Below are 24,369 nucleotides of genomic sequence, written 5' to 3'. Positions count from 1 at the left end.
TAGAATTAAACATTAGGCTTCAGTCTACTGAGAGACATTTGCCTGAACATGGTCTAGTTTCTTTCCAGTCTCCTGGTTTGCCATTTTCTCTGTTCTCTCAGTATAAATGGTCACTGATTCTCAACTTGGAGAATAGGTATCCTCCGTTTATTCACGCAAAGGTTCCCTTGACACAAATAAAAATGGAATTTTCAAACGTAACCCGATTAACTCTTAATTGTATACCAATAGCCTGTGTGTGTGTCTCAGCTCCCTTCAAAGGCTTCCCAATGGGCTGTGTCTCTTCTCATAGGGTGGGGAGGAATGGAGAGGGGGGGTTCCAATTAATATAATAGCAGGACTTTCTAATTGTGGGATCAGTGTGGAGTTGACAAAAATTTGTATAAATAGGGTACATTTTTCCACTTAAGAGGGCTGTGCTGAGACATTTTTAATTGGATTTTCATTGTGATTGACAGCATTTGATTATGACAGTAACTCTATTTGGCTGGACTGCTTTAGCCTCTTGTTCAGCTCTTTCCATCAAAGCTCTTTTTCATCCCCTGAACCCCCAGTGGAGCAGCAGTCATTGTGGAACAGCCTTTTAGCACCTTTGTTGCAGCCGGCCCTGGTGATGATTGGACCCAGCTGGAACAGAAAGGAAAATGTGCCTTTCACAAAGAGGCTGTGGCTCCTGCCTCTGCGGATTCGGTCATTTTAAGAGGCCCCCTCCAAACCTGTTGAGGATTAGAAGTAGCTTTAGATGTGAAATGAGTGTTAAGTATTAGTAATCCAGAGATTAGGGCCCCAGGGACAATGCGAGATAAACAACTGCAATTAAGGCAAATCTGCCGATGTAAACAAAATTGAGCAGAAACAGATGCCCTACCCATTTTGGGGGATTGATTTGAGGGCACCAAGGAATCGATTTTTGTCTTGTTTACACTTGCAAACCCCTGTGATATACTGGAAGGCTAAATATTTCATACAGCCTGATTTTAGTTAATTTTTTTCCCAGCCCCTCACAGCAGGCCTCTCTCTCCTCACAGTGACCAGGCCTGGGTTTATTCAGCAGTCACAGGGAGCAGCTAATTGTCTATGAAGGGCCCCCGTGTTTAAATGGGCTTGACAGGAATTTAAATTTTGTTTCAATCAACCCCTGTGCTCACAGCCTGCTCCAGTTTCTAATTTTTAAATTAAACATGATTTTTTTTTAAGCCTCTGGAATACTTTCTAACTCCAGGGAAGGCAAAACTCAGCAATCCTGGAAAACTGCAACTGGAGAAGCCAGTGGCATTGGCTCTGTGCTGGAAGGTTCTTTCTCCAGAAAAAAAAGCCAAGCTCCTCCCCCATTGGGAGGTCAGCAGAGCTTGGGCCCCGCCTTCTTCTCCTGTGTGAGGACAGCCGCCTCCAGCCCCTGTGCTCCATCGCACAGCACGTGGAAAATGGGTTAAGCACCAAAGGCCGGCATGAGCGTGGCTTTCCAAGCCGGCCCAGTTAGAACCCACTGCATGTGTAGCCTAGACTTGTGTTTCAGAAACTTTCTCTGCCACGAGACCGGGAGAAAACACTCTGGGCATAGCAAAAACGCGCTTCAGTGAACACGTGCCATTTCCATGTTCTGGCCTCAGTTCTACCTGCAGTCCTGGTCCCGACCCCAGCCAGCCTGCAGTTTAGCAGGAGAATGAAGATAAAGCAGCCACTCCAGATAAAATGTGAGTGTTACCAAAGGCCCTCGAGCTTTGCCTTGGCCACCCCCTTACACCAGCCCTGTGCTCCTAAGTTCTAGCCACGGCCAGACACCCGGAAAGTTCTCTTATGTTCCTGCTGTTCTTCTGCCAGGAGCCGGGGATGTTAGTGCCCACATCCACGTGGTGAACTCCTACTCAGCCTCCAGGACCCAAGCGCATAGCCTCCTTCCCAGGCTGGCTTCAGTTGGGTTGGTGACTTCCTCTTAAAGGTCATTCTGTGACTTCATCCACTTGTGACCTGTCAGTGTGAATGACAATAGTTTATACATAAGACGTGAGTTCCTAGGACCGAGTGAATTTTACTTAGCTTTCTATCTTGTCCTCTAGCCCACATGGAATGCTCAGTAACTGGTTATTGAATGGAAATGACATGAATTTAGTGGGTAAGTTCGTTGTGGGGAAGGAAAGAATTCTCCAGGCTTGTGGCTTCCAGTGGAGCTCTGAGAATGGGGTGATGGTGAATCTGGCCTCACAGGACAGCAGGATATTTATGAGCATGCCCTTCCTAACGCAAATCAGAAACACAGCTTAAAGTGAAGACTTTCTCATAGTCCACTGGCCAAGATGGATACCACAGTTCATTTTCATTTTCTCAGAACTAATTTGACAGATTTGAGTATCAGTTGTACCCAACTTGTGGCTGAGATGATTCAGAATTCTGTTCTCCAACTACACTTACACTCTTTCTCTCTCTCTCTCTCTCTCTCTCTCTCTCTCTCTCTCTCTCTCTCACGTGCGCGCGTGCACTCTCTCTCTCACACACACACACACACATACATATTGGCATGCACCTGTAGTCCCAGCTGTTTGGAAGGTTGTGGTGAGAGGATCACTTGAACCCAGGAGTTTGAATCCATCCTGAACAGCATAGTAAGACCATCTAATTTTTAAATTTTATTAGAGGTAAATTATTCTAGGCAGATAACATGTTTTGAACACAAAAGCTATCTTATTTTACCCTTATGTGAACACTGTAAAAATTATTCTTTATTGATGCATATTCTGGCTCAGGGTGATTAATTTATATGCCTGGAGTCACAGAGCCAGAAAGAACATAAGTCTACTCCATTGTTTTACATTAAAGCTTTTTCTGCTGGCACAGAGTAAGCAGGAATTTGGGGGCGGGGGATTGGATCATGCCAGTAGAGTTGAACTTTTTCAGAAAAACTGAATACAATTTCTCTGCAAAGAAAGTTGTAGGACTTCAGCAGTGTGTGCTTGTGAAGCCTGTGGCCCAATTGGATGCCTCGTTCAGTTAGTTCCTTGCTGTGGTCCCTCCCACCTCGATGCTCATCAGCCTCCACCAGGCAGAGTGCAGATGGCTGTGCAGGTGTGCCAGGGGCCTGGCGGAAGCCTGAAACTCAGTTGTACAAAATGGAGTAGTAAGAAAGACGTCAGGCGCCAGTAGCTCACAAGCCTGAGGTCTGAGGATCACAGTTCAAAGCCAGCCTATGCAGAAAAACCTGTGAGACTCTCATGTCCAATTAATCAGCAAAAAGCCAGAAGTAGAGCGGTGGCTCAAGTGCTAGAGCACCATCCTTCTGTGAAAAGGCTAAGGGACAGCACCAAGGCCTTGAGTTCAAGCTCTAATTCTGTAACCAAAAAGAATAATAATAGGAAGGAAGAAAGTAATTATCAGCATGTTACACACAGCTAGTTGGTTCTATGAGAGGCTGTGAAAATTTTAAACAGTCTGGCAAAAAACAAGGGTTAGAATATGTCCTGCCAGGTGTCTGGCCACAATCTTTCCACCTTTCTGGTTCTTACCAACACAGTTATAGAAATGAGAAGAAACCAGGTGCCAATGGCTAACACCTGTAATCCTAACTACTAAGAAAGCTAAGATCTGAGGATCATGAGTCAAAACCAGCTTGGGCAGGAAAGTCCATGAGACTCTTATCTCCAATTAACTAACAAAAAGCCAGAAGTAGAGCTGTGACTCAAGTGTTAAGGCACTAGCCTGGAACACAAAAGGTCAGAGATAGCACCCAGACCCTGAGTTCAAGACTGTCACAAAAGGAAGGGAGGGAGGGACAGGGACAATGATCCTTGAATTTGTTAGGCATTTCCTGTGACCCATTATACTTTCCTGCACACATACTATGTGCAGAGGTGCTACTGTTCAGTGTGACTCCAAGTATGGTATCTACACTGTTTCTTTTTTTTATTAATTAAAAAAAATTTTGACACGGTGTTGTGCAAAAGGGGTACAGTTACATAATAGGGCAATGTGTACATTTCTTGTGATATCTTACACCCTGTTTTTCTTTTGTTCCCTAGATCAGTTAGACATATATACAATACACAGTGTATCAAAAACATATACAGTAGGGCTGGGGATATGGCCTAGTGGCAAGAGTGCTTGCCTCATATACATGAAGCCCTGGGTTCGATTCCCCAGCACCACATATATAGAAAATGGCCAGAGGTGGCGCTGTGGCTCAAGTGGCAGAGTGCTAGCCTTGAGCAAAAAGAAGCCAGGGACAGTGCTCAGGCCCCGAGTCCAAGGCCCAGGACTGGCAAAAAAAAAAAAAAAAACATATACAGTAGCCACATGGTGTATGCCAAGGGAAATTCACCTAGGACTTTAAATGTAACGTCTACAATAGAGTTTGCTTATCCTTGTCTTGTGTGAACATACATACATAGCTTTTGAGCTATGTCTACACTGTTTCTTGAACAAAAGTAAGGAGTTTGTGCCAGCATGTGAATCCAACCCGACTCAAGCATTTCTTTGAGTAGCTGACATTTTCTTGCAGCAGCTCTTGTTGAAGGAAGCTACGTGTTGGCTGCCACTGTAGCATAGCTCCTGACCTCACTGCATGCAGGAGCACGCAGGTCCAGGCCAGCTACTGGAATTGCACAACTGTAGGAATGTAGGAGGCAATCGGATGCTGCTTGTGCAACTGAGGAGCCAAAGTGTGGTGAGGAAGGAAGGCTTCTTTCTTATAACCATTCTGTATAACTATTGCTAGTAGTATCTGTTGAGTAAATGATGAAAAAGTACTCAGTACCTTTTGCCAGTAGCTATGCCTATAGTGCTACCTACTCAGGAGGCTAAGATCTGATGATTGAGATTCAAAGCCTGTCTGGGAAGAAAAGTTCTTAAGACTTATCTCCAGTAAGCCAGCAAAAATCCAGAAGTTGGAATCATGGTTCAAGAGGTAGAGCGCCAGCCTTGAGCAAAAAAGCTAAGGGACATGCCCAGGCCCTGAGTTCAAACTCCAGTATCGACACACACAAGAAATATGTATGCAGTGACAACATAGAAGCCAACTGACAAGTGCCCTGAGAGACGTGTGAAGGAAGGGGGAGAGGTCTCACAGAATAGGACCCCTGCAGACATCTGTGGCCTTATTCCTGTGGACGTAAGGCAAGAAGCAACATGGGAAGCCACAGGACACTGATGTGGGCACCAGAAACTAGGATTTCGAGTTCAGGCCCTACCTTGAGGCAAACAGGTAATCAACAGCCAAGCTAAGCTTCATCTGTAAAATGGAGTGGTGATACCTACATCATGAGGATTTCTTAGTTTATTTTAATATAAAGGTGAAGATTTTGTGGCATGTTTGCAAACTCTGAAGTGCTTGACACATGGGACCTTACTAACTCATTCTGCCCTTGGGTCCCTTGTGGCCACGACTGTCTAATGACAGCACGTGTCTCCCACTCACAGCTTCTTGGAAGACAGGTACATTTAGTGGGGCTCCATGTGACTTAGAAGGAAGCATGTTGGATATTTACATTCAGCGTCCACTGACTTGGCAGTTTCTTAGAGGTTAGTTCATGACTTTTTTGATCTGCTTTCTATTTGGCTGTAAAATGTAATGAATGTACTGTTAGAAGGAGTTGTTACGTAGCAGTCAGTCAACAAGTTCTTTTTTTGTTTGTTTGCTTGTTTGTTTTTTGCCAGTCCTGGGCCTTGGACTCAGGGCCTGAGCACTGTCCCTGGCTTTTTTTTTTTTTGCTCAAGGCTCCCACTCTGCCACTTGAGCCATAGCACCACTTCTGGCCATTTTCTATATATGTGGTGCTGGGGAATCGAACCAGGGCTTCATGTATACGAGGCAAGTGCTCTTGCCACTAGGCCATATTCCCAGCCCAGTCAACAAGTTCTTGTCCATGTCTGTGATGGGCTCAAAAAGAATATCAGAAGCACTGTGTCCTCAGTAACAGACTAGACACTCCTGTCAGGAAAATTAGGTCAGGCTGGCAGCTCAGTTCCAGCTGGGCCTCTAGGCAGCTCCGAACTTGCTTTAAAGCGTGGGACCTGGAAAGTAGAGGCACAGCAGAGGGCAGCAACCCCCAATACCCCCTTCCTGTCCTAGCTGCCTGAGCTCCGGTGCATTTCTACCCATGAAAATGGGGTCTCACAAAGCAGACATTTAAATGATATCAAAGTATGTTATTACATGCTTGGTGTGTGGCATAAAATAGGTGCTCAGTAAATAGTAAGAACTCGTTATTGCTGGGCACTGATGGCTCACACCCCTAATCCTAGCTACTGAGGAGGCTGAGGAGCAAGGATCAAGCCAGCCTAGGCAGGAAAGTCCATGAGTGAAAATGGTAAGCAACAGTGCATAAGCCCCAGTGCTAGCACATAAAAACAACTCATTATCATCATCACTTCTAAGGAGGGGGAAGACATTCCAGGAAGAGAAAACAGCACAGGCCAAGACCAGAGAGAATAGATGTGCAGAACCATCCTGCCAAAGTGAAGAAAAACTTAGAAGGGATGAGGTGGCATGAGCTGCTTCTAGCTGGCTCATCTGAAAGGGCAGTTTCTCTTTCTCTCTCTCTGTCTCTCTCCTCTCTTCTGCCTCCTGTCTCCTCTTTCTTCAGTGTCCTTTTTGTCACTATCAGGGAAAATCATTAGTATGCTAATCTAGCTAGCCGTCATTTTAACACTGACCTTTGCTAACCTGCCTCTGCAATTTCAGGAACTATGTTTGACTTCTCTAAAAGTAACCTTAAATTGTAGTCTTGTAAGAATTCCAAAGCTGTATCCTTCACTCCTTCTTCTAATGAGGTTATGACCAAATGCTCATTATAATTGCTTTCGACTCCTTTTAATTTTCAAGCTTATTAATCATAAGAAGAGTTATTTAAAATTGCATAAATTAATCTTAGATTAAAAGCCCATCAAAGCCTTGAAACAATTAAGAATAAGTAGGATTTCCCTGGGGCAGCAAGTTTTATTTTAATATTGTAGTCAGGTGGATATCAGAACCTTGAAGTATGGTAGTGATTAATGTATGCAAAATTTAAATGAGATTTTTTAAATGGCAAATCTAAATCACATATTGACCTAACTGTAGGCTTTAACTGCATTGTCTGTCATATATTTAAACTGTTTACTAATCAACATTTTAATTACCGTGGATGCCTTCAGACCTGAGGACAATTAAAACCTAGCATTTTAAAATGTTGCTCCAAAATCTGTTGCTCAAAACAGAAGACAGTTTACTCCTGTTGGGAAGATGGCAGGTGAGGAAACCGCTTACACTTTCTTAAGATAGAAGGGGGCGGCTCTGAGGATTTGCCCTGCGTCCTCTCTCTCCTTCAGGCTGAGCCTGGTTTCCTTTGAAGTTGGTTCATATTTAATTAAAGAAAACTTCCCTTTATGTGTCTGAGTCCTAATTGCCAAACATTATTTACTTAAACAGTGTTTATCCCTAGGTCCCTAGACCCTCTCCTTTATATGATAGGGAGAGATGTTTTCAGAAAGAAATTAAATTCAACTTCAGCAAACATCTGTGTTTAGACTTGCCTTTCCCACCCACCCCCCCCCCCCGCCCCCAACGCACCTTCTGGTCACTACCAGATGGTCCAGATTTTGCTCTGGAAGGGTAGCCATAGCTATGTCATGTTTGGAAATACTCTATGGCAAGCCAGGTGCTGGTAGCTCACACCTGTAGTCCTAGATACTCATGAAGCTGAGATCTAAGGATCACAGTTAAAATCAAACAGAGGCTAGAAAGTCCATGAGATTTTTATCTCCAGTTAGGCAACAAAAAAGCCAGAAGTCACCTGGGTGTCAATGGTTCACATCTGTAATCCTAGCCACTCAGGAAGGTGAGATGTGAGGATTGGGGTTTGAAGCCAGCCCAGGCAAGAAAGTCCATGAGACTCTCTTATCTCCACCAGAAAACCAGAAGAGGACTTTGTGGCTCACAGTGGTAGAGCACTACCAACCTTAAGCAAGAAAAGCTCAGGGACAGCGCCCAGACCCCAAGTTCAGGCCCCTCGACCAACAAAAAAATAAATTTTTAAAAAGCCAGAAATAGAGGCGTGGCTCAAGTGGTAGAGCACCAGCCTTGAGCAAAAAAAGCTAAGGGATGATGCCCAAGCCTTGAGCTCAAGCCATAGTACACACACACACACACACACACACACACCTCTTTATGAGGATAGATGGGTGAGAAGATCACCTAAAGTGAATTGAAACTTAAGTTCCTACTTTTTTTTTTTTTTTTTTTTTTTTGCCAGTCCTGGGGCTTGGACTCAGGGCCTGAGCACTGTCCCTGGCTTCTTTTTGCTCAAGGCTAGCACTCTGCCACCTGAGCCACAGCACCACTTCTGGCCATTTTCTGTATATGTGGTGCTGGGGACTTGAACCCAGGGCTTCATGTATAGGAGGCAAGCACTCTTGCCACTAGGCCATATTCCCAGCCCAAGTTCCTACTTTTTGATAGGGACAATAGTGACTGCCATGCTTTCTCTTTTTTGTGAAATTTTCAGCAAGATCAAGTATCACTGAACATGGGAGGCAGAAAACTGTAGGTTCTCCCAAAACGTTTATTCCTGCCTTCATTGTTGTTTAACTGATAAGTTGAGTCTGCGAACTGTGTCTGGAACTCGGTTAGCATGTGAGGGTATATACAGTAGCTCCTCACCTTAGTCACGCACATCCCCAGCCTCGCTGCCAGAGACAAGCATGCTTGTTCATAGCTGGTAGATCCTGGAATCATTCAGTACTTTTATTCTTCATTTTGCTTTTTCATTGAGTACATCACCTAAAGGCCTTCCTTGTCTTTTGCCCAACGGCTGGGTATTCCAAAACCCTGACCTCATTATATTAATACTTCAGCCATTTCTAAATTTTATTGTCAACACGCTCTATAGATACATTTTTATATAATGTATGTAAGAATGCCAGCTTTCCTCCATCTCTTCTGATAATAGATTGCCAAACTTTAGTCTTTGTAAATTTGATCCATCCCTGTGGTAAAAAACTATCTTACTTGTTGTTTATTTTGCCTTTTATGAAGTCTAAGGATAAATCATTTTTCATGCTTTTTGGCTAGTTGTACTTTTTCTCCTCCTTTGCCCTTGTTTCTGTGGGATGTATTGTCTTCTTCCCTATCTTTCTGAGCCTTGACTTTCCATCTAGAAAGCAAGGTGACGCACTCCCAAGGTGCCTTCCTGGCCCTGAAGTCTGCAGTCTTGGCCCAAAAGATTCTTGAGTAGCTTTTATATACCAGAGATGCTGTCTGCCCTTGGCCTTGTCGAGCCAGCTTTGAGGTCACTTAGCCAGTAGCTGGGGGTAAAAGACAAGAGAGCCATTTCCTTCTCCCTTTGTTTGTTGTGTATCTTCCTTTTTTTTTTTTTTTTTTTCAAAAAAAATGCAGGCTTGGAAATTGCAAGGCAGAGCTGGGATTGAACTTCCGCTAAAGCTGCCTGTAGACATCAGGAATATTTATTTTCTCTATTTGTTTTAAGCTGGGAAGACTGTGGTTTTCTCAACACTGTCCTGATGGAGCCCTGACCAGCAAGCGTGCAATGCCCCCAGCCCTAATGTGCCATTAATGATAGGTTAATGTACAGTATAATGTTTTTGGGACTACGGGTTCATTACACTTCTGAGTGTGAGGTCTTTGCACAGAGCGCCCAAGGTCCCATTGCATTATATCATGCAATAAAAATACCCCTTTCATATCACACACTAATAAACTGTATTTGAAATGCTGTCTGAGGGCACTGCCGTCTTGTCTGTGGGCTGTTCACGAGTGCAACAGTTGGGAATTCTTTTGTGTTTTTGTGACATGGAATTCTGAGCCCAGTAGAACTCAGCTGGGACTTGTATTGCATAGGAAGAAAGTTGGGTCTTCAAGCCCCAAGCTCAGAGATGGGACTGGCCCCAAGAAGGGAGAACCTTTCATATGTGGGGAGCAAGGGTCCATTCTGCTACCTATGTGCTATCATAAAACCAGCCTGTCACATTACACACACACACACATACACACATTACACACACACACATACACACACACACACACTTGGCTTGAGATTCAATGGGAGAAGCCTCTCTGTTGTGCCTAGGACCTTGATTAAATCCTTAGTACATCAGTAAAACCATGATAAAAGGGTCAAGTTGGTTTAGGCAGCAAATGGTGACAAAGAAAAGAAAATGTAGCTGAGACCCTTCTTCAAGAAGCTGGACGTTGTGGCTTAGGCAGAGTCTCAATTGTTATTGAGAAAAGTATTTAAATTTAAAAGAAAGGTTTTTTATATTTTAAGAGGTACAGAGTTTGAGTAAATCCTTTGTTTTCAGGTGCAAGGACTTTCAAACTTAGGTAAGCAACTCAGGGGTTAAATCTGTCTTTAGGACTCCTAGGACTTGAAAAATGTTACCTTGTATCAAGAAAACTAGAAGTGACAAGTTCATTTAAAAAGCCTGGTTTGTCATTGTTTATCTAATTTTCAGAGTTGACACAGAAAATTAAAGCAGCTGACACTCACTCTCTGACCGTCTCTCTGGCTCATTTCCCTGGGCCTTTCCTACCTGACCTTGCCACCACCAAATGTTCCAAAGCCAAAAGATAAAAACTTCCCACAGAGTTCCTGAGCTGCCCTGCAGTCATTCCAAGATTATGTCATAGGATGTCATTCCTAATGTTATTATAAAGACAAGATGAGATTATAAATCTGTTTCCCTCCCCCTCTATTTGGGCCATAAATCTTAGAAGTAATCAAAGTCTGCCAAAGGAAGCCAAGGTAAACTCGGTCCCTAAGTGGCCCCATATGTCTTTGCTGAGTTCAGAGGACGCAGGCCTGTGTCTGCTTGTGACATCAGAGCGCTTGCCAGTGAACAGAGCTTTTCCCGGGTTTATGGTTGGCATTCCATGTGGGCAACGGTGGCTCACACCTCAGGGGGCTGAAGATCATGGTTTGAAACTAGCCTGGGGGGGAAGGCCCATGAGACCCCCATCTCCAAAATGACCATCAAAAAGCCAAGCTAAAGGCATGGCTCAAGTAGTAAAGTACCATCATCCCCCTAAGTGTAAGTTCCCAAACGTAAATCCCCATAGGACAAATGAATGAAGGAATGTTGGCATTCAAAAACTTACATAGGGGCTGGGGATATGGCCTAGTGGCAAGAGTGCCTGCCTCATATACATGAGGTCCTGGGTTCGATTCCCCAGCACCACATATACAGAAAATGGCCAGAAGTGGCGCTGTGGCTCAAGTGGCAGAGTGCTAGCCTTGAGCAAAAAAAAGAAGCCAGGGACAGTGCTCAGGCCCTGAATCCAAGCCCCAGGACTGGCCAAAAAAAAAAACCAAAAACTTACATAGTAGCACATCTTTAATTATCATTGGAGAATGAACTGCTTCACAGAAGTTATTCTGAAGTTATTCGTGGAAGTTATAAACTGAAGCCAATCCTATATAAAATCAAAACCTGGTGGAGGGGGAAGGGAACTACAATTCAGAGGTCTTCCTAGCCAAGTACTCGTGGTTCATACCTGTAGTCCTACCTACTCAGGAAGCTGAGATCTGAGGACTGCATTTCAAAGCCAGCCTGGGCAGGAAAGTCCATGGAACTCATCTCCAATGAACGACCAAAAAGCCAGTCTTGAGCAGAAAAGCCAAGTATGAGAGAAAGGTCTTGAGTTCAAGTCCCAGTACTGACATACACAGAAAAAAATTTTTCCCTAAATAAACACTCCTCTATGCTCTTAAATAGGCTACGTGCATCAGAATGTAGCTTTTTAAGAAAATTCCTTTGACCATTATTACAGATATTTTAATAGTGTCTTACAGTGCCTTCTGATATTAGCATGTGTGAGACCACATGTGTTCTAATTCTGTTGTATAGTTGTGTTGGTATGTGTCACTTGTCTTTTTCCTCCCTCAAAAGAGCCCCCTTTTCCTCTTCTTTCTATTGGCCATTTCTTTTGTACTTTGGGAAATAAATGCTAGTTAGAATTAGTCTTAAGTACAAGAAAGTTGGCTTGAATAAAGTCTCATGTTCAAGTTTTAGTTTACTTTTCAGATTCCTCATCAAAGATAAACGTAAGTGCCCCGTGCCTCTAGATTTCAAAGTAAGCTCACTTAATAAGGAATACACTGCTTGATAATACTTTGTGTAAATGCCAAGTTGGAGGCAGTATGACCGTTTTGCCCTCAAGTTAGACCTTAGGGTGGACTTTATTTTTATTTATTTATTTTTAATTTTTATTTATTTATTTTTGCCAATCCTGGGGCTTGGACTCAGGGCCTGAGCACTGTCCCTGGCTTCTTTTTTTTGCTCAAGGCTAGCACTCTGCCATTTGAGCGCCACTTCTGGCTGTTTTCTGTATATGTAGTGCTAGGGAATTGAACCCAGGGCTTCATGTATACGAGGCATGCACTCTTGCCACTAGGCCATATCCCCAGCCCTAGGGTGGACTTTAATTTGTTGAGGTTTTGTTATTGCTTCCCCTTTTTGTGTGTACATGCTGGTACTGAGGCTTCAACTCAAGGCCTGGGTGCTGTGCCTTAGCCTTTTTGGGTGCTGTTATTGTATAAGGAACCAAAATAGCTGTGGATGTACCAAGGAAAGATCTAGATCTCTAAAGCCAGCTTTAGGAGGTCCAGGCACACTGATACCCCTGACCACCTCCATAGTGAATTTAGCTGAATCAAATCAAAGTCTCCTGGAAACCCAGAGACAAAGATTATAACTAAGTAGCTGCCTTCCTCCACAGTGAATCAGACTGGGCTTCATAAGGCTTCTTGGTAACCAGATCAGGTGTGCGTCAGTCATTCATCCCGCATGTGACCAGTGACACCATCACAGAACACACAGTTCAGGCTCCCATAGGTTTGGTCTCCATCAGCATTCCCTTGCAAGCCACAGTAAATCAATAACAATTGTTGATAAAGACTCTGTGTTTTGTTTTAGAAAATACTGCTTAAGGTTAAGAGTCAGTTCTGTGAGGGTTTTTATTTGCTACTGGGAACACAAAATGACCAGTTTTCACTGGTCATTTCAGTTTTGCTTCCTTTGTGTAGATTTTCTTTCTGAACCAAGCAGAGCGCAGCCCAATGCCCATGGCTCACACCTGTAATCCCAGCTGCTCCGGAGGCTGAGCTCTGAGGATGGAGACTGAAAGGCAGCCTGGGTGGGGTTGTGTGTGAGAGTGTTACCTGCAGTTAACCAGCAGAACACCGGAAGTAGAGTTGTGGCTTAAGTGGTAGAATGCTAGCCGTGAGCAAGAAAGCTAAAGGATACACACACACAAAAGCAGGGGCAGTTTTGAGCAAAAAGCATTGATTGCCAATAACAGAAACACTACCGAGTAACTTGTGTTATGCTCTTGTTTGAAAATGGTCTGAATGGTCTGCGCCAGTCCGACCTTAGATCCACCCGCCCTCCTATCCCAGCAGACCATTCCATTAACTTCCATGAGTCTCTGAAAACTGGGGTGCATCATAGCCGAAAACAAGATAAAAAGGAAGTGCTTCGTTTAAGGTTATTTAGCAAGAAGGTCGATACCTTGGTGTCTTTATCAGTTTTATCCTGTGTTTTTTGTTGACTTGAACCCATCAAAATGTATCCACCTTGAGCTGAACAGCACTAGCTCATGCTCAGGAGACTAAAATTGAGGATCACAGTTGGAAGCCAGCCCAGGCAGGAAAGTCACTGAGACTTTTATCTCCAATTAACCACTAAAAAAAAAACCCAGAAATGAAGGTATGACTCATGTGGTAGAGTGCCAGCCTTGAGTGGGAAAGCTCAGGGACAGTGCCCATGCCCTGAGTTCAAGCCCCAGAAACAACACATACACATACAAATTATCCACTTTGTCCTGCAGAGTGGCTTATGCCTGTAATCCTAGATACTTAGAAAATAGAGATCAGGAGGATGGCAGTTTGAGGCCAGCATGAGCAAATATTAATGAGACCCCCATCTCAATCAGAAATCTCAGACTGATGATGCTTCACATTTGTAGTCCTAGCTACACAAGAACTATCAGTGGGAGGATCACTATCTAAACCAAAAAACTGGAAATACAAGCTGAAAAAATAGGTGTGGCCCCGAGGTCTACACGGCCTGCCTGGTAAGTGTGATGCCGAGTTTCTACCCCCGTACTAAAAATAAAAAGGAAAGTTGGCTTCAGTCCTTGGGGTTTGTTTATAGTTTGTTTCTCCTGTTAAGAAATGAGAGAAGCTGTTAATAAGGTGAATCTTAAGCAGATAGCAGCCTGTACTTAATTGGATGCCTTTTGAAATAAGACGAGACAATGGATTTGTGTTGGAAAAGTTCAAAAGTTTGATAGTAGGGCTGGGAACGTGCGATCTGCCTGCAGAGAGATAGATGTCTCTGGGGAGACACCCTGCCAGTCATCGCCATTGTCCCCTAATACCCTCATCATCCTCTCACACTCCACCGCAGCCTCCCTCTTACTCACTTGCCCCCCCCCCGCCCCCCACCCCCTGCCACCTGTTGTCGTGAATCATAGCGCTCTGTTCAAATGTTGGTTTCCTACCGTTTGGACATGATATGTCCTAACTTTACATTTTGAGCTGGATTTGTGTTTCTGTTTCATTCCTGATGATGCTGACTTAGATCTTTTGTCAAATTTGTCAAATTCTGTGAACTTTCTAACTTTGAATATGCCTGTATTTTATCATTGATCATCTCTAGATCTTATTTATTTAGTGTGTGCCAGTACTGGGGTTGAACTTAGGGCCTGGGTGCTGTCCCTTAGCTGTTTTGCTCCAGGTCAGTGCTCTAGCACTTGAGCCACAGCTCTGCTTCCGCCTTTTTCATAAGTCAACTGGAGATCAGAGTCTCTTGGATTTGTCTGCCTGGCCTAACTTCAAACCATAGTCTTCAGATCCCAGCCTCCTGAGTAGCTAGGATTACAACTGCTGTTTGGCTCAGGCTAACCTAACTGCCTCTGTAGTCCAAGTTGGCCTTCAAGCTTGTAATCCTCCTGCCTCAGCCTTTGATGGCTGGGATTACACACATGCACTAACTACCCTGCCTGGCTAAACTTTACTTCTTCATTATATTAATATTAACTATGCCATATTCCTTTGTTTGGTATTTGTTATGTACTTTATCATCTCTTCTTATTATGTTCTTTGACATGAATCCGTGCATTTTCTTATTTTAATTTCACCTAAGAATTTTTGTTTTAATTGATTAATCATTTATTCTTTGCTGGAATATTTGAATTTTTTTAAATTTTTTTGTCAAGGCGATATACAGTTACATACAGAAGGTAGTGAGTATATGTCTTGTCATACTTGTTACACCTTATTTGAATTTTTTCTACTTACCTTATTTTGGTCTCTCTCTCTCCATAGTACCTATACTTCTTTTTTCCCCTTTCTTTGCTTTATTGGTGTGTTATTAAATTAGAAATAATTCCTAACCTCAATAGTATTGATTAGCCCTAAAATTTTAACTAAGCCAAATGAATTACAAAATATAACCTCCTCCCCCCAAATAGTGTTTGGATCAATCTCTCACCTGTATTTTAGGTACAGTTAGCTTTAATTGCATATAAAACAATCAGCGTTACGTATGAAACTGTAACCCCTCTGTGCATCATTTTGACAATAAATAATTGTTCAGGAAAAAAAAATCAGCATACATGGAACAGGAGTATCTGAGCCCCCATGCTGGGAGCCAGGAGTACCTGAGCCCCATGGGCCGTGGGCAGGAAGGGAGGGGGCGTAGACATGCCCGCCTTCCTGCCGCAGGGGCGGTAGCCAGAGTGAGCCGCAGGGGATGCTGGGAGCGCCTCAGCTTTGCCTGGCCACCAGTGTAATCAGAAGTTTTAGAGCAGCTAAGTTGACCTTGGCTCCTTGTGTCGGGCAAGAAAACAGTTCAGGCTTGAATGTGAACATAGTAAAGATGATGGGAACGTTTGTTAGAAGAGAAATACAGCAAAGACAGCCCATGGCATAGATTTGCCATGGGAAGACAGCACTTCAGCCCATCTCATCCATCTTGTGCCATCTTTGGGGTCATAGAGATTGACCTTCCACTAAATAGGGAGAATTGGGGTGCTTGAAGACAACTTTTTGAACAGTGGGTCTCCTTTCTGTGCTCTATAAGTTTGTGGCACCAAAGATTAAGAATTGCCATGTCCTTATTTCCTCATTCCTTTATCTTAAGAGATATCTTCCTCATGCTTTTGTAGCCTTTCTCCTATGTAATTGTAGGGCAGGTTTTGGTTTCTCTGCTTATTCTGCCATCTGTAAGTTCTGTAGGCCTCAAGTCCCTGCCTGCTTGCTTCTCTAGCTTCTATCAACAGCTTCCTTGTGAAGCTCAGCTTCCCACGAAGGGCACCACAGAACAGACTCCTACCAGGCAGTGAACCGCTCTGTACTTGTCAGCCAGATGCCTTGTCCCTTGGTTTTCAGATGTTCAGACTTAGTCATTACCGACTGTTGCTGTGGTTTTATGTAACTAGTGTTTATAGACATACCCTCTGCTTTGCTTTTCCTGGCGGTATCCTTCTTCCTTCCTGAGCATTCCTTTTCTTTCTGAAGTACACACGTAACTGTTGTGTCGTGAGAGGTTCCTCCCTGCCTTGGTTTTTCTTCTAGGATTATTCCATACTGGGATTCAAACTCAGGGCCTTGTGCTTAAGCCAGGGTTAAACCTGGGATATTATTCCAGTGAGAAAGACAGCACGCCTTCTGCTCCCGGTCAGGTGGCGTAGCTAGCCACCTAGCAGGTGTCTTCATTGGGAGAGAGCTTTGGGACTGGGCTGCCTTGCCCTTGTGTGGTTGCCAGGCTAGAGTGAGAATAAGAACTCCCAATGATGGTGACACCTTGTAGTGGGAGCCCTGCTTCTGAGCGTTCCTTCTGTCCCCCAGGTTCTTGTCTTTGTTGCCCCGGAGTCAGGGAAGCTGGGGCCACCAGCCAGGATCCCAGCTCCTGCTCTGCAGCTGGGGTGAGCCACACTGTGTTCCTGCCCGGATTTGAGTTGAAAAGGCCGTGTGATGGCCAGCAGAGTAAACCCCATGGACAGCTTTAGTTTCCTCACCTGTCAAATGAGTATCAGAAGGCTTGCTCGAGTTGCTGAGTATTAAATAATTAGCAGTACCAAGGTACATAAAAATCTGAAGAGCAAGGACACAAGTATGCTTTTTTGTCCTACCGTAATTTTGTTAGCTGAATATTAGTGAATACTCCTATCTTTTTCAACAGTAGAAAGGAAAACCAAGGGGGTGGGAGGAGACTTTGGGGAACACCAGCAGCAGGCGGCAGCGTGGTGTTTCACAGTAGAAGAGCATCCCAGGTTTAAACCTTAACCTCTGTTACTCGCTAGCTCATTGGCCTTCTCTTGCTTGCATCATAAGGTTTCCTTGAGCCTTGATTTCCTTTGTCTATCAAATTGGGGAGCTCTGTTGGACACCAGTGGCTCATACCTATATTGCTAGCTACCCAGAAGGCTGAAATGTGAAGAATAGTGCCCAGGCCCTGAGTTCCAGCCCCCAGATTGGCTAAATAAACAAATGGCAAGCTCTGCTTGACACCAGGGGCTCACATCTATAGTCCTAGCACTCAGGAGGCTGAGATCTGAGGCTCATGGCTCAAAGTCCATGAGGTGTTCTTAAATCTTTTATTAGTCAACAAAAAGCTGGACGTGGAGCTGTGGCTCAAGTAGTAGAGCGCCAGCCTTGAGCAGCAGGGCGTCTCCTTGCAATGACCCAAGCGAGGATTAGGGCCACCAGCGGAGCCATGGGGCCTCCAGCTCCAGCCCGGCAGACACAGTGGCCAGGATGGGACATGCTGGATAACCGCAGTTCTTTATGGCATACTGAAGTGTCACCAGTGCCCTCTTTTTTTATTATTATTTTTATTTATGCTGTTACTGGGGCTTGAACTCAGGACCTGACTATACCTAAGCTTTTTGCTCAAGGCTAGAGCTCTACCACTTGGGTAGCAGCGCCACTTCCAGCTTCTTGGTGGTTAGTTGGAGGTAAGAGTCTCACAGACTTTCCTGCCCAGGCTGGCTTTGAGCCGTGATGATCCTCACATCTCAGCCTCCTAAGTGGCCAGGATCACAGGTGTGAGCCCCTAGAACCCAGCTAGCAGCACCCTCTTCGCACCCCCCTGCTCTTTTGGTGGCTGCCTCTCTGTTGGCTCATCTCACTCGTACCATGTCCCACTTTGAGCCTGTCCTGCCTCTTGCGGTCTACCTCTTTGCCTTTATTCTATCTCCATCCTCTATGACAAAGTCTCTGAGCCAGAACCATTAGAGCCACGCTGGATTAATGGTTGCCATCGCCGCTGTGAGGGTGCAGGAAATGAGCATGCGCTCGAGCTGGCTCAGGAGGCAGCTAAGTCCCTGCCGCCCGAGCCTGGAATTCACTCTGCCGGGCTCTGCAGACAGAGCTACGGACATGCTCTCTGTCCGTAGGTCCACCTGTCTCCCTCTGTGATTCTCCATTTCACGGGCACCCATCCTAAACTACACAGCAGTGGCCAGAGACAAAGTCACTGGCACAGGTCACCTCCGGCAGGGTGGTATAGCATTCAGGACCCTGCACATCTTGTCAGCCATGTCCAGGAGAGGGAAGACAGCTCCCAGCCAAGGGGGGCAGGAGAGGCCCGGCAGCCTCCTCACGACCATGGGGCAGGTGGGCAAAGTGCCTCCCCTCCTGCACTGGTGGAGGAATGCCTGCACTCCCCTCCTGCCGTTCCACGCCGCTGCTTCCCAAACAACAACAGAGATGGAGCATATGGCTCCAAAGTCACTGGGCATTCTGGGGAAAGTGACACTGAATCACCCCAGGCTTGGGATGCGGGAGGGGCCCACGGCTCTTGAGCACAGCTTCTCCCTTTGTGCTCCAGGAGGGCACAAGGTCACCTTTCCTGAGCCTCAGGGAGAAAAATGAAGTGTGGACACTTGGACTTCAGGAAGGATCTCCGGGCAGACAGTGGGCATCGATGGGGGAGGAGAACATACGGAGGCCTCAGCCCCCACCCAGGCCTATGCCGCCCACCTTCCCCCACCCCTCCCAGCCTCTGCTTCCCCGGGGTTTGACAGAGTCCCTGCAGAAGGCCAAGCACAGTCATAGGATGTGCCGAGCCGGGCTTCAAGCTCAGCTGCACCATGACCCTGGGAATCTGTCCCGGGTGCCCAGGCCCCCTCACAACTGAGCTTCTCCTCGGCCCCCCCGGAGCTGGGTCCACGCTCTTGCTCCTCAGGGCAGTGGCTCTTACCTGAGTTGGGAAGGCTGAGGGGACACAGCCCAGGCTAGACATCTCAGTCTGACCTGAGGTCCATGCAGACCACGCGGCCCCCTTGCCCTGCCCCAGCCGGGTGCCCTGCAGCTCCTGCCATTGCTGGGGTTGGAGCGCCGTAGCCCTGCTCCTCCTGGCTGTGCTGGAGAGAACGTGAGGCTATTGCCCGCATGTGGGCCTTTCAGCACATTCACGGGGCCTGGCTGGCTGGCTGCCCAGCTGCGGTTCATGGCCAGATGTATTAGGAAATTGCCCCTAAAATCCCTGCCTCGGATGGGGATTGGGTCCCAAGAGGGGTTCAGGAAGGAGCGAACAAGAGAGAGGCAAGAACAGAAGCTGGGAGCGACCACAGGAAGCCCCCATCTCCCCATTCTCTGCTAATCCGCTGTGGCTTTCTGGGTCTCTCGTCTCTCTGCTGGCTACAACATGCTTAGTAGACCAGAAAGCCAGTGATATAAACTCCTTAGGCAAGAAGCCACTTAGGGAGAAGGGAAGAATACTTCTGCAGTCTTCTTTTGCCTGCCACCTGTAGCCAGGGCAGCCCTGTGGCTGTCACGGCTTTCTTCTTCCCTTGCTGAGGACTCCCAGGTGGCTCTTAGATTGCAGGTGTATATCTCCGTACTAAATATAGCCTGGCCTGTCTGTGGGCTAAATAGGTTACTGTCAAAGACAGGCCGTGTGGAGACAGGATTGGCCCCCTCCAAAGTCTACTTCGCAGCCCCGAATGGGCCACACGTGCCAGAGCGTGCCTCTCCCGTCGTCCTTCCCTCGGCCTGCTTCCCTTCCCTCCACTTGCAGGCTGGCGCCTATTTACAGGGAACCCGTAGAAGAAGAAGCAAAAAGGGATTCTCAGAACCTCTGGCAGGGTGAATGTGGGGCCCCCGGGCAGCCGCTGGACCGAAGCCGGCCCCACAGGGCTGGGCCTTCACTGAGCATCTGTGGATGATGCTGAGCTGAGGGAGGGCCAGGAAGACCATGGAGTAAAGACAGACTCACCCCAAGCTTTGCCAAGAGGGGAGCAGAGGCTTGGGGGTGGGGGTGGGGGTGAGTTCAGAGCATGGGCAGCTAGCTCACTCTCCATCCTGAGCCTCAGTTACCTAGGCTGAGAAATGGGACTGAAAGCTGCCTTCCTTACTTGGCTGTGTTAGGGAGGAAAAAGGAAGAAATCAAGCCGGGCTTGATGGAGCTGGTGGCTCACGCCTGTCATCCTGACTACTCAGAGACTGAGATCTGAGGATCACAGTTCAAAGCCAGCCTGGGCAAGAAGGTTCATTAGACTCTTAGCTCCAATGAACTACCAGAAAACCGGAAGTGGCGCTGTGGCTCAAGCCCCACCACTAACAAAAAAAAAAAAAAGGAACTCAGCACCAGGTGCAGTGGCTCAATCCTGTCATCCTAGCTACTCAGGATCGTAGTTTAAACCAGCCCAGGCAGATTCTTATTTCCAATTAGCTACCAAAAAGTCAGAAATGGGGCTGTACCTCAAAGTGGTAGAATGGTAGCCTTGAGCAGAAAAGTTCAGAGACAGCCCTCAGGCCCTGAGTTCAAGGCCCAGAAATGACACACAAAAAGGCACGAGAAGGAAGGAGAGGCAGGCACCCGCGGCAGGCTGCCTACAGATGTTGGGTTGGGGGTTGCTGGGCACTGATCTCACGTCTGCTCCTCTTCCCCGCAGGGCCACCCGTTCATCGTGCAGTTCAACGACGGAAATGCCACCGTGGTGTCCATGTGGGTGTGCCGGGCACTGGAGGAGAGGCGGAGCCAGCAGGGGCCTCGGGAAGCCTCAGTGGGGCGCTGACAGCCCCCCCCCCCCCCGCACCGGAACACTTGCCAGGAAACAGCCCACCGGTGGCTCCTCTTCATTGCCTGCTCCAGAAGAGCTTTGCTGGCCCCGCTTCCTGCCCCTGCCCCTGCCGGAGGCGGCCCTGCCCCGGAGGCAGGGAACGGAGGCTCCTGCACCCACACCCCCCTTCTGTTTTCCTAACACTCTTCTTTGTAAAGGTCAGGCCCTTCAGCAGCACTGATGGGAATAAAAGTATTACTGTTTGGGGACTCTCTCGTCCAGGGAGTTTGTTACCGCCGCCCCTCCTGGATGAGGGGCAGCAAGGCCTCCACTGGGGAAGAACGGGTGAGACCAGGCCTGCCCCCGCCCCCCCCCGCACCTGAAAGGCCCTGTGTTTGACAGTGAGGTTCGTTGGACAAATGAGACATCAAAGCACAGAGAAGCCCGAGCCAAGGCATAGATGAGCTCCGACCTTCCGCCTCAGAGTCGCCCCCTTCCTGAGCTAGGGTTTGCCCCCTGGGCCCGTTCCTCCTGTTAGGGAGAAATGTGCGGGCCCCGGCTCTAGTGCAGATCTAACTTGGCCCAGGCCAAGGAAAAAGCCAGAGACTAAGAAAGAACCCTAAGAAATTCTGAGAGGTCTGCCTTCAGCCGCCCCTCCCCCCGCCCCGCTCGCTGACCATGACCCCACCCCGGCAACTTCCTTCCTCAGGCCACCAGTAGCCATCTCAGAGGAGCCTTCAAGGGACAGAGGCTCTGAGAGACTTGGTGCCATTTGAAAGTCTAAGCGGCACTTGAGTGCATCTGCAAGCCGATGCCTGTCCCTCCCTACGTCCATCTCCTCCCAGTGGTCTTCAGCTCCTTCTCTGTGTCCAGGAAGAGCGGGACTTGAACTTGGCTCTAATTCTGTCTTCTCTGTGTGTGTGTCTCTCTCGTCTGTCTGTCTTTCTGTCTCTTCCTCGACCACCTCCCTCTCCATGCTGGGGAATGAAACCTAGGCCCTAGATCCCTAGTACTGCGCTCTATCCCCCCTTTTCTCCACCCCACATCCAATCCCCCAGGAAGGCATGTTGTCTTTCCCTTTCAAGGGTATTAGTTCTTCCCTTTCTTGTCCTGGTCTAGGCCGCCACCACCTCTCACCAGACCATGGGAAAAGTTCAGACTGCCGTCCTGTCCTTGCAGGCCCCGCCCCTCCCTCCACGTGACGGCTGAGAGGCACTCAGAGGCCACGCTGAAGACCCAGCCTCGGCCTGTGTGGCCGGCTGTCCAGTGCGCACGCGCGCGCTCCTGACCTCTGTGCTACATCCGGGGCTTGCAGGCACACTCCCACCTCGGGGCCACGGCAGAGACATCTGACCACCAGAAGGGGAGCTGGCTGGTTGCCGGAAGCCTAGCTTCCAGTGTGGCCTCAGACAAACCCCCATCGGAGTCACTGTTTCCTCCTCTGTTGGTACAAGAACTCGAGTCCTCAAGCTCTCCCAGCCCTCGTGTTCCCCATTTGCACTCCAGACCCCCGTGAGGATCTAGCTCGGGATAAGCTTGCACCCTCACGCATGCGTACACACACAGCTTTGTGAGCAGTTTCAGGGATATTGGAGCCCACTCATCACCCCAAATATAACCTCATGCTGCTTTGGAGCAGGTCCGCGCCCGCCCCCCCCCATGTACGAGTTCCCCTTGTTTGGAATCAGAAAGATGAGCTGATGCCCCCTGAGGGGTTCAGTCCTTCCTCTTCCCCCTTGGCATCCCGAAGCCACGCCGCCCGCGCCCTCAGACCTGAGCCCACAGCAGGCAGAGCTGCCGCCCCTCCCCCCCCACCCCGTGCCCCCGGCCGTGGCGCAGCCCTGCGCTTCCTGTCCTTCCTCTCAAGGGCACCTGCACCAGGCTGCTGCTTTTTATTTTCTTCTCTGGGTACAGACCAAATCCCTCAAAGCTCATCTCTCTCTCTAGGGCCTGGCCCTGCTGGTGCAGGGAAAGGGAACCAAGGCCTGTGAGGGAGAGTGGATCAAAGGATGGAGCCCTCAGACCTGAGCCCTTGACGCAACCCCCCTTCCCCGGGGCTTGTCACTGTCCTGCTGTGGCCGCCCACTCCGCCTCTCTGTGACCCCCACGTACCTGATTGGAGCCTTCTGGAGACTCACTGGCTCCTGCTTTAGGTGTCGGGCTGTGTGGGGAGCATTCCTAGGGTTTGGCTGGGGGCTGGTGGAGCCCTGGGTCACACTGCACGGAGCAGCACGGCACAGAGGCCAGGCGTCCTCCGTACTCAGCCCACTTCCTCTTCCTGCTGCTGCCCTTGGCTCTCTGAGAACTGCAACACACAGAATCCCGGCGTTTGAGGATCCAAAGGGAAGCTAGGCCCCAGGCAACCCACCTGTGCTTAGACATAGGCCCCAGAGCCTCTTGCTTGAGGATGGTGAACCAGTGCAAGGGTAGAGTAACCTGGCAGGAAAGCCGAGGGCACCCTGCCTACAGGCCCAGGGCCTGGGGCCTGGTGTTGGCACTGAAAACACATCTTTGCAAGGAGATATTATGCTTCCACATCTCTGCATGCGCCATGCTGATGGCCAGCAAGTAACTTGCAAATGGCATCTCGGGATGATGGTGAGCTCGTAGGCTGGCAGCAGCCCCAGACTCCCCCCATCACACTAGATGGTGAGAAGGGTGTGGCTGGCCACCTCCAATGGAATGGCCCAGACGGCACTACGACACCTGCAAGATGCTCTCTCCTGCCTACCTCATGGCTGCTCAGAGCCACCCCCTTGAGGCGCCATCCATTAGCTACGCTTGGCCTTTTAGAATGAAAGTCTGTGTTCCCAGTCAGGGAGAAGGAAGGGTGTGGGAGAAGGCCATGGGGAAGGAGAGCTCAAGCCGTGTCAAGCCTGCAAGCCCGGAGCAAGGTATGGAGGAATAGGGGCAGGAGGGGAGGAAAGAGGGCCAGCATTTTGGACTCAAAGCAGTCTGGTCAGGGTCCTGACTCCATCCTAGAGGCCACGGGGACCTTCAAGACTGGACTGAGACCAGGCCCAGCCTCCATGATGAGGGAACTGAATGTTTTCACTTGGCCCAGCTGGACGCAGGACCCGGTACCAGGCATAGAGGAGGGAGGCTGAGGCCAAAGTCCGCTCCAGGTTCTGTGGAAAGGGGCCATGAAACAGGTGGTAGAATCTGGAGCTACGAAGAAAGGAGAAGGGACTACAGTGAAGCTCAGGGAAGTAGAAGCAATAAATAGCACAGAAAATGGCCCCTAAGCCTGGTCCAGCTGGGGGTGTAAGGACACAAGGGAAGTCTACAACCCTCCATGCTAGGGATGTTACAATGGCATTGGGTGGCTTTGTCCGCCTTGGGCTTCAGCAGATATTCGATCCCTGATCTACTAG

At 47.9% G+C, this 24,369-nt stretch overlaps 1 protein-coding gene across 2 annotated transcripts in view; it reads left to right on the top strand.

Annotated features, from left to right (window-relative positions):
• Map2k5 (mitogen-activated protein kinase kinase 5) overlaps positions 1–21,283 on the top strand; it is a 251,656-nt gene extending 230,373 nt beyond the window's left edge. For both annotated transcript variants that reach the window (XM_048332406.1, XM_048332405.1), the window contains one exon: positions 20,888–21,283. In XM_048332406.1, coding sequence (XP_048188363.1) covers positions 20,888–21,010 — 123 coding nt within the window. In that variant the 3' untranslated portion in view covers positions 21,011–21,283. The remainder of the gene's footprint in view (positions 1–20,887) is intronic.
• The last annotated feature ends 3,086 nt before the right edge of the window (positions 21,284–24,369 follow it).

The sequence above is a fragment of the Perognathus longimembris genome, chromosome 23, assembly GCF_023159225.1.
Source record: "Perognathus longimembris pacificus isolate PPM17 chromosome 23, ASM2315922v1, whole genome shotgun sequence".
NCBI classification, from domain to species: Eukaryota; Metazoa; Chordata; class Mammalia; order Rodentia; family Heteromyidae; genus Perognathus; species Perognathus longimembris.
Note: the sequence above shows the minus strand (reverse complement) of the source record. Positions and strands in the feature narration are given on the sequence as shown.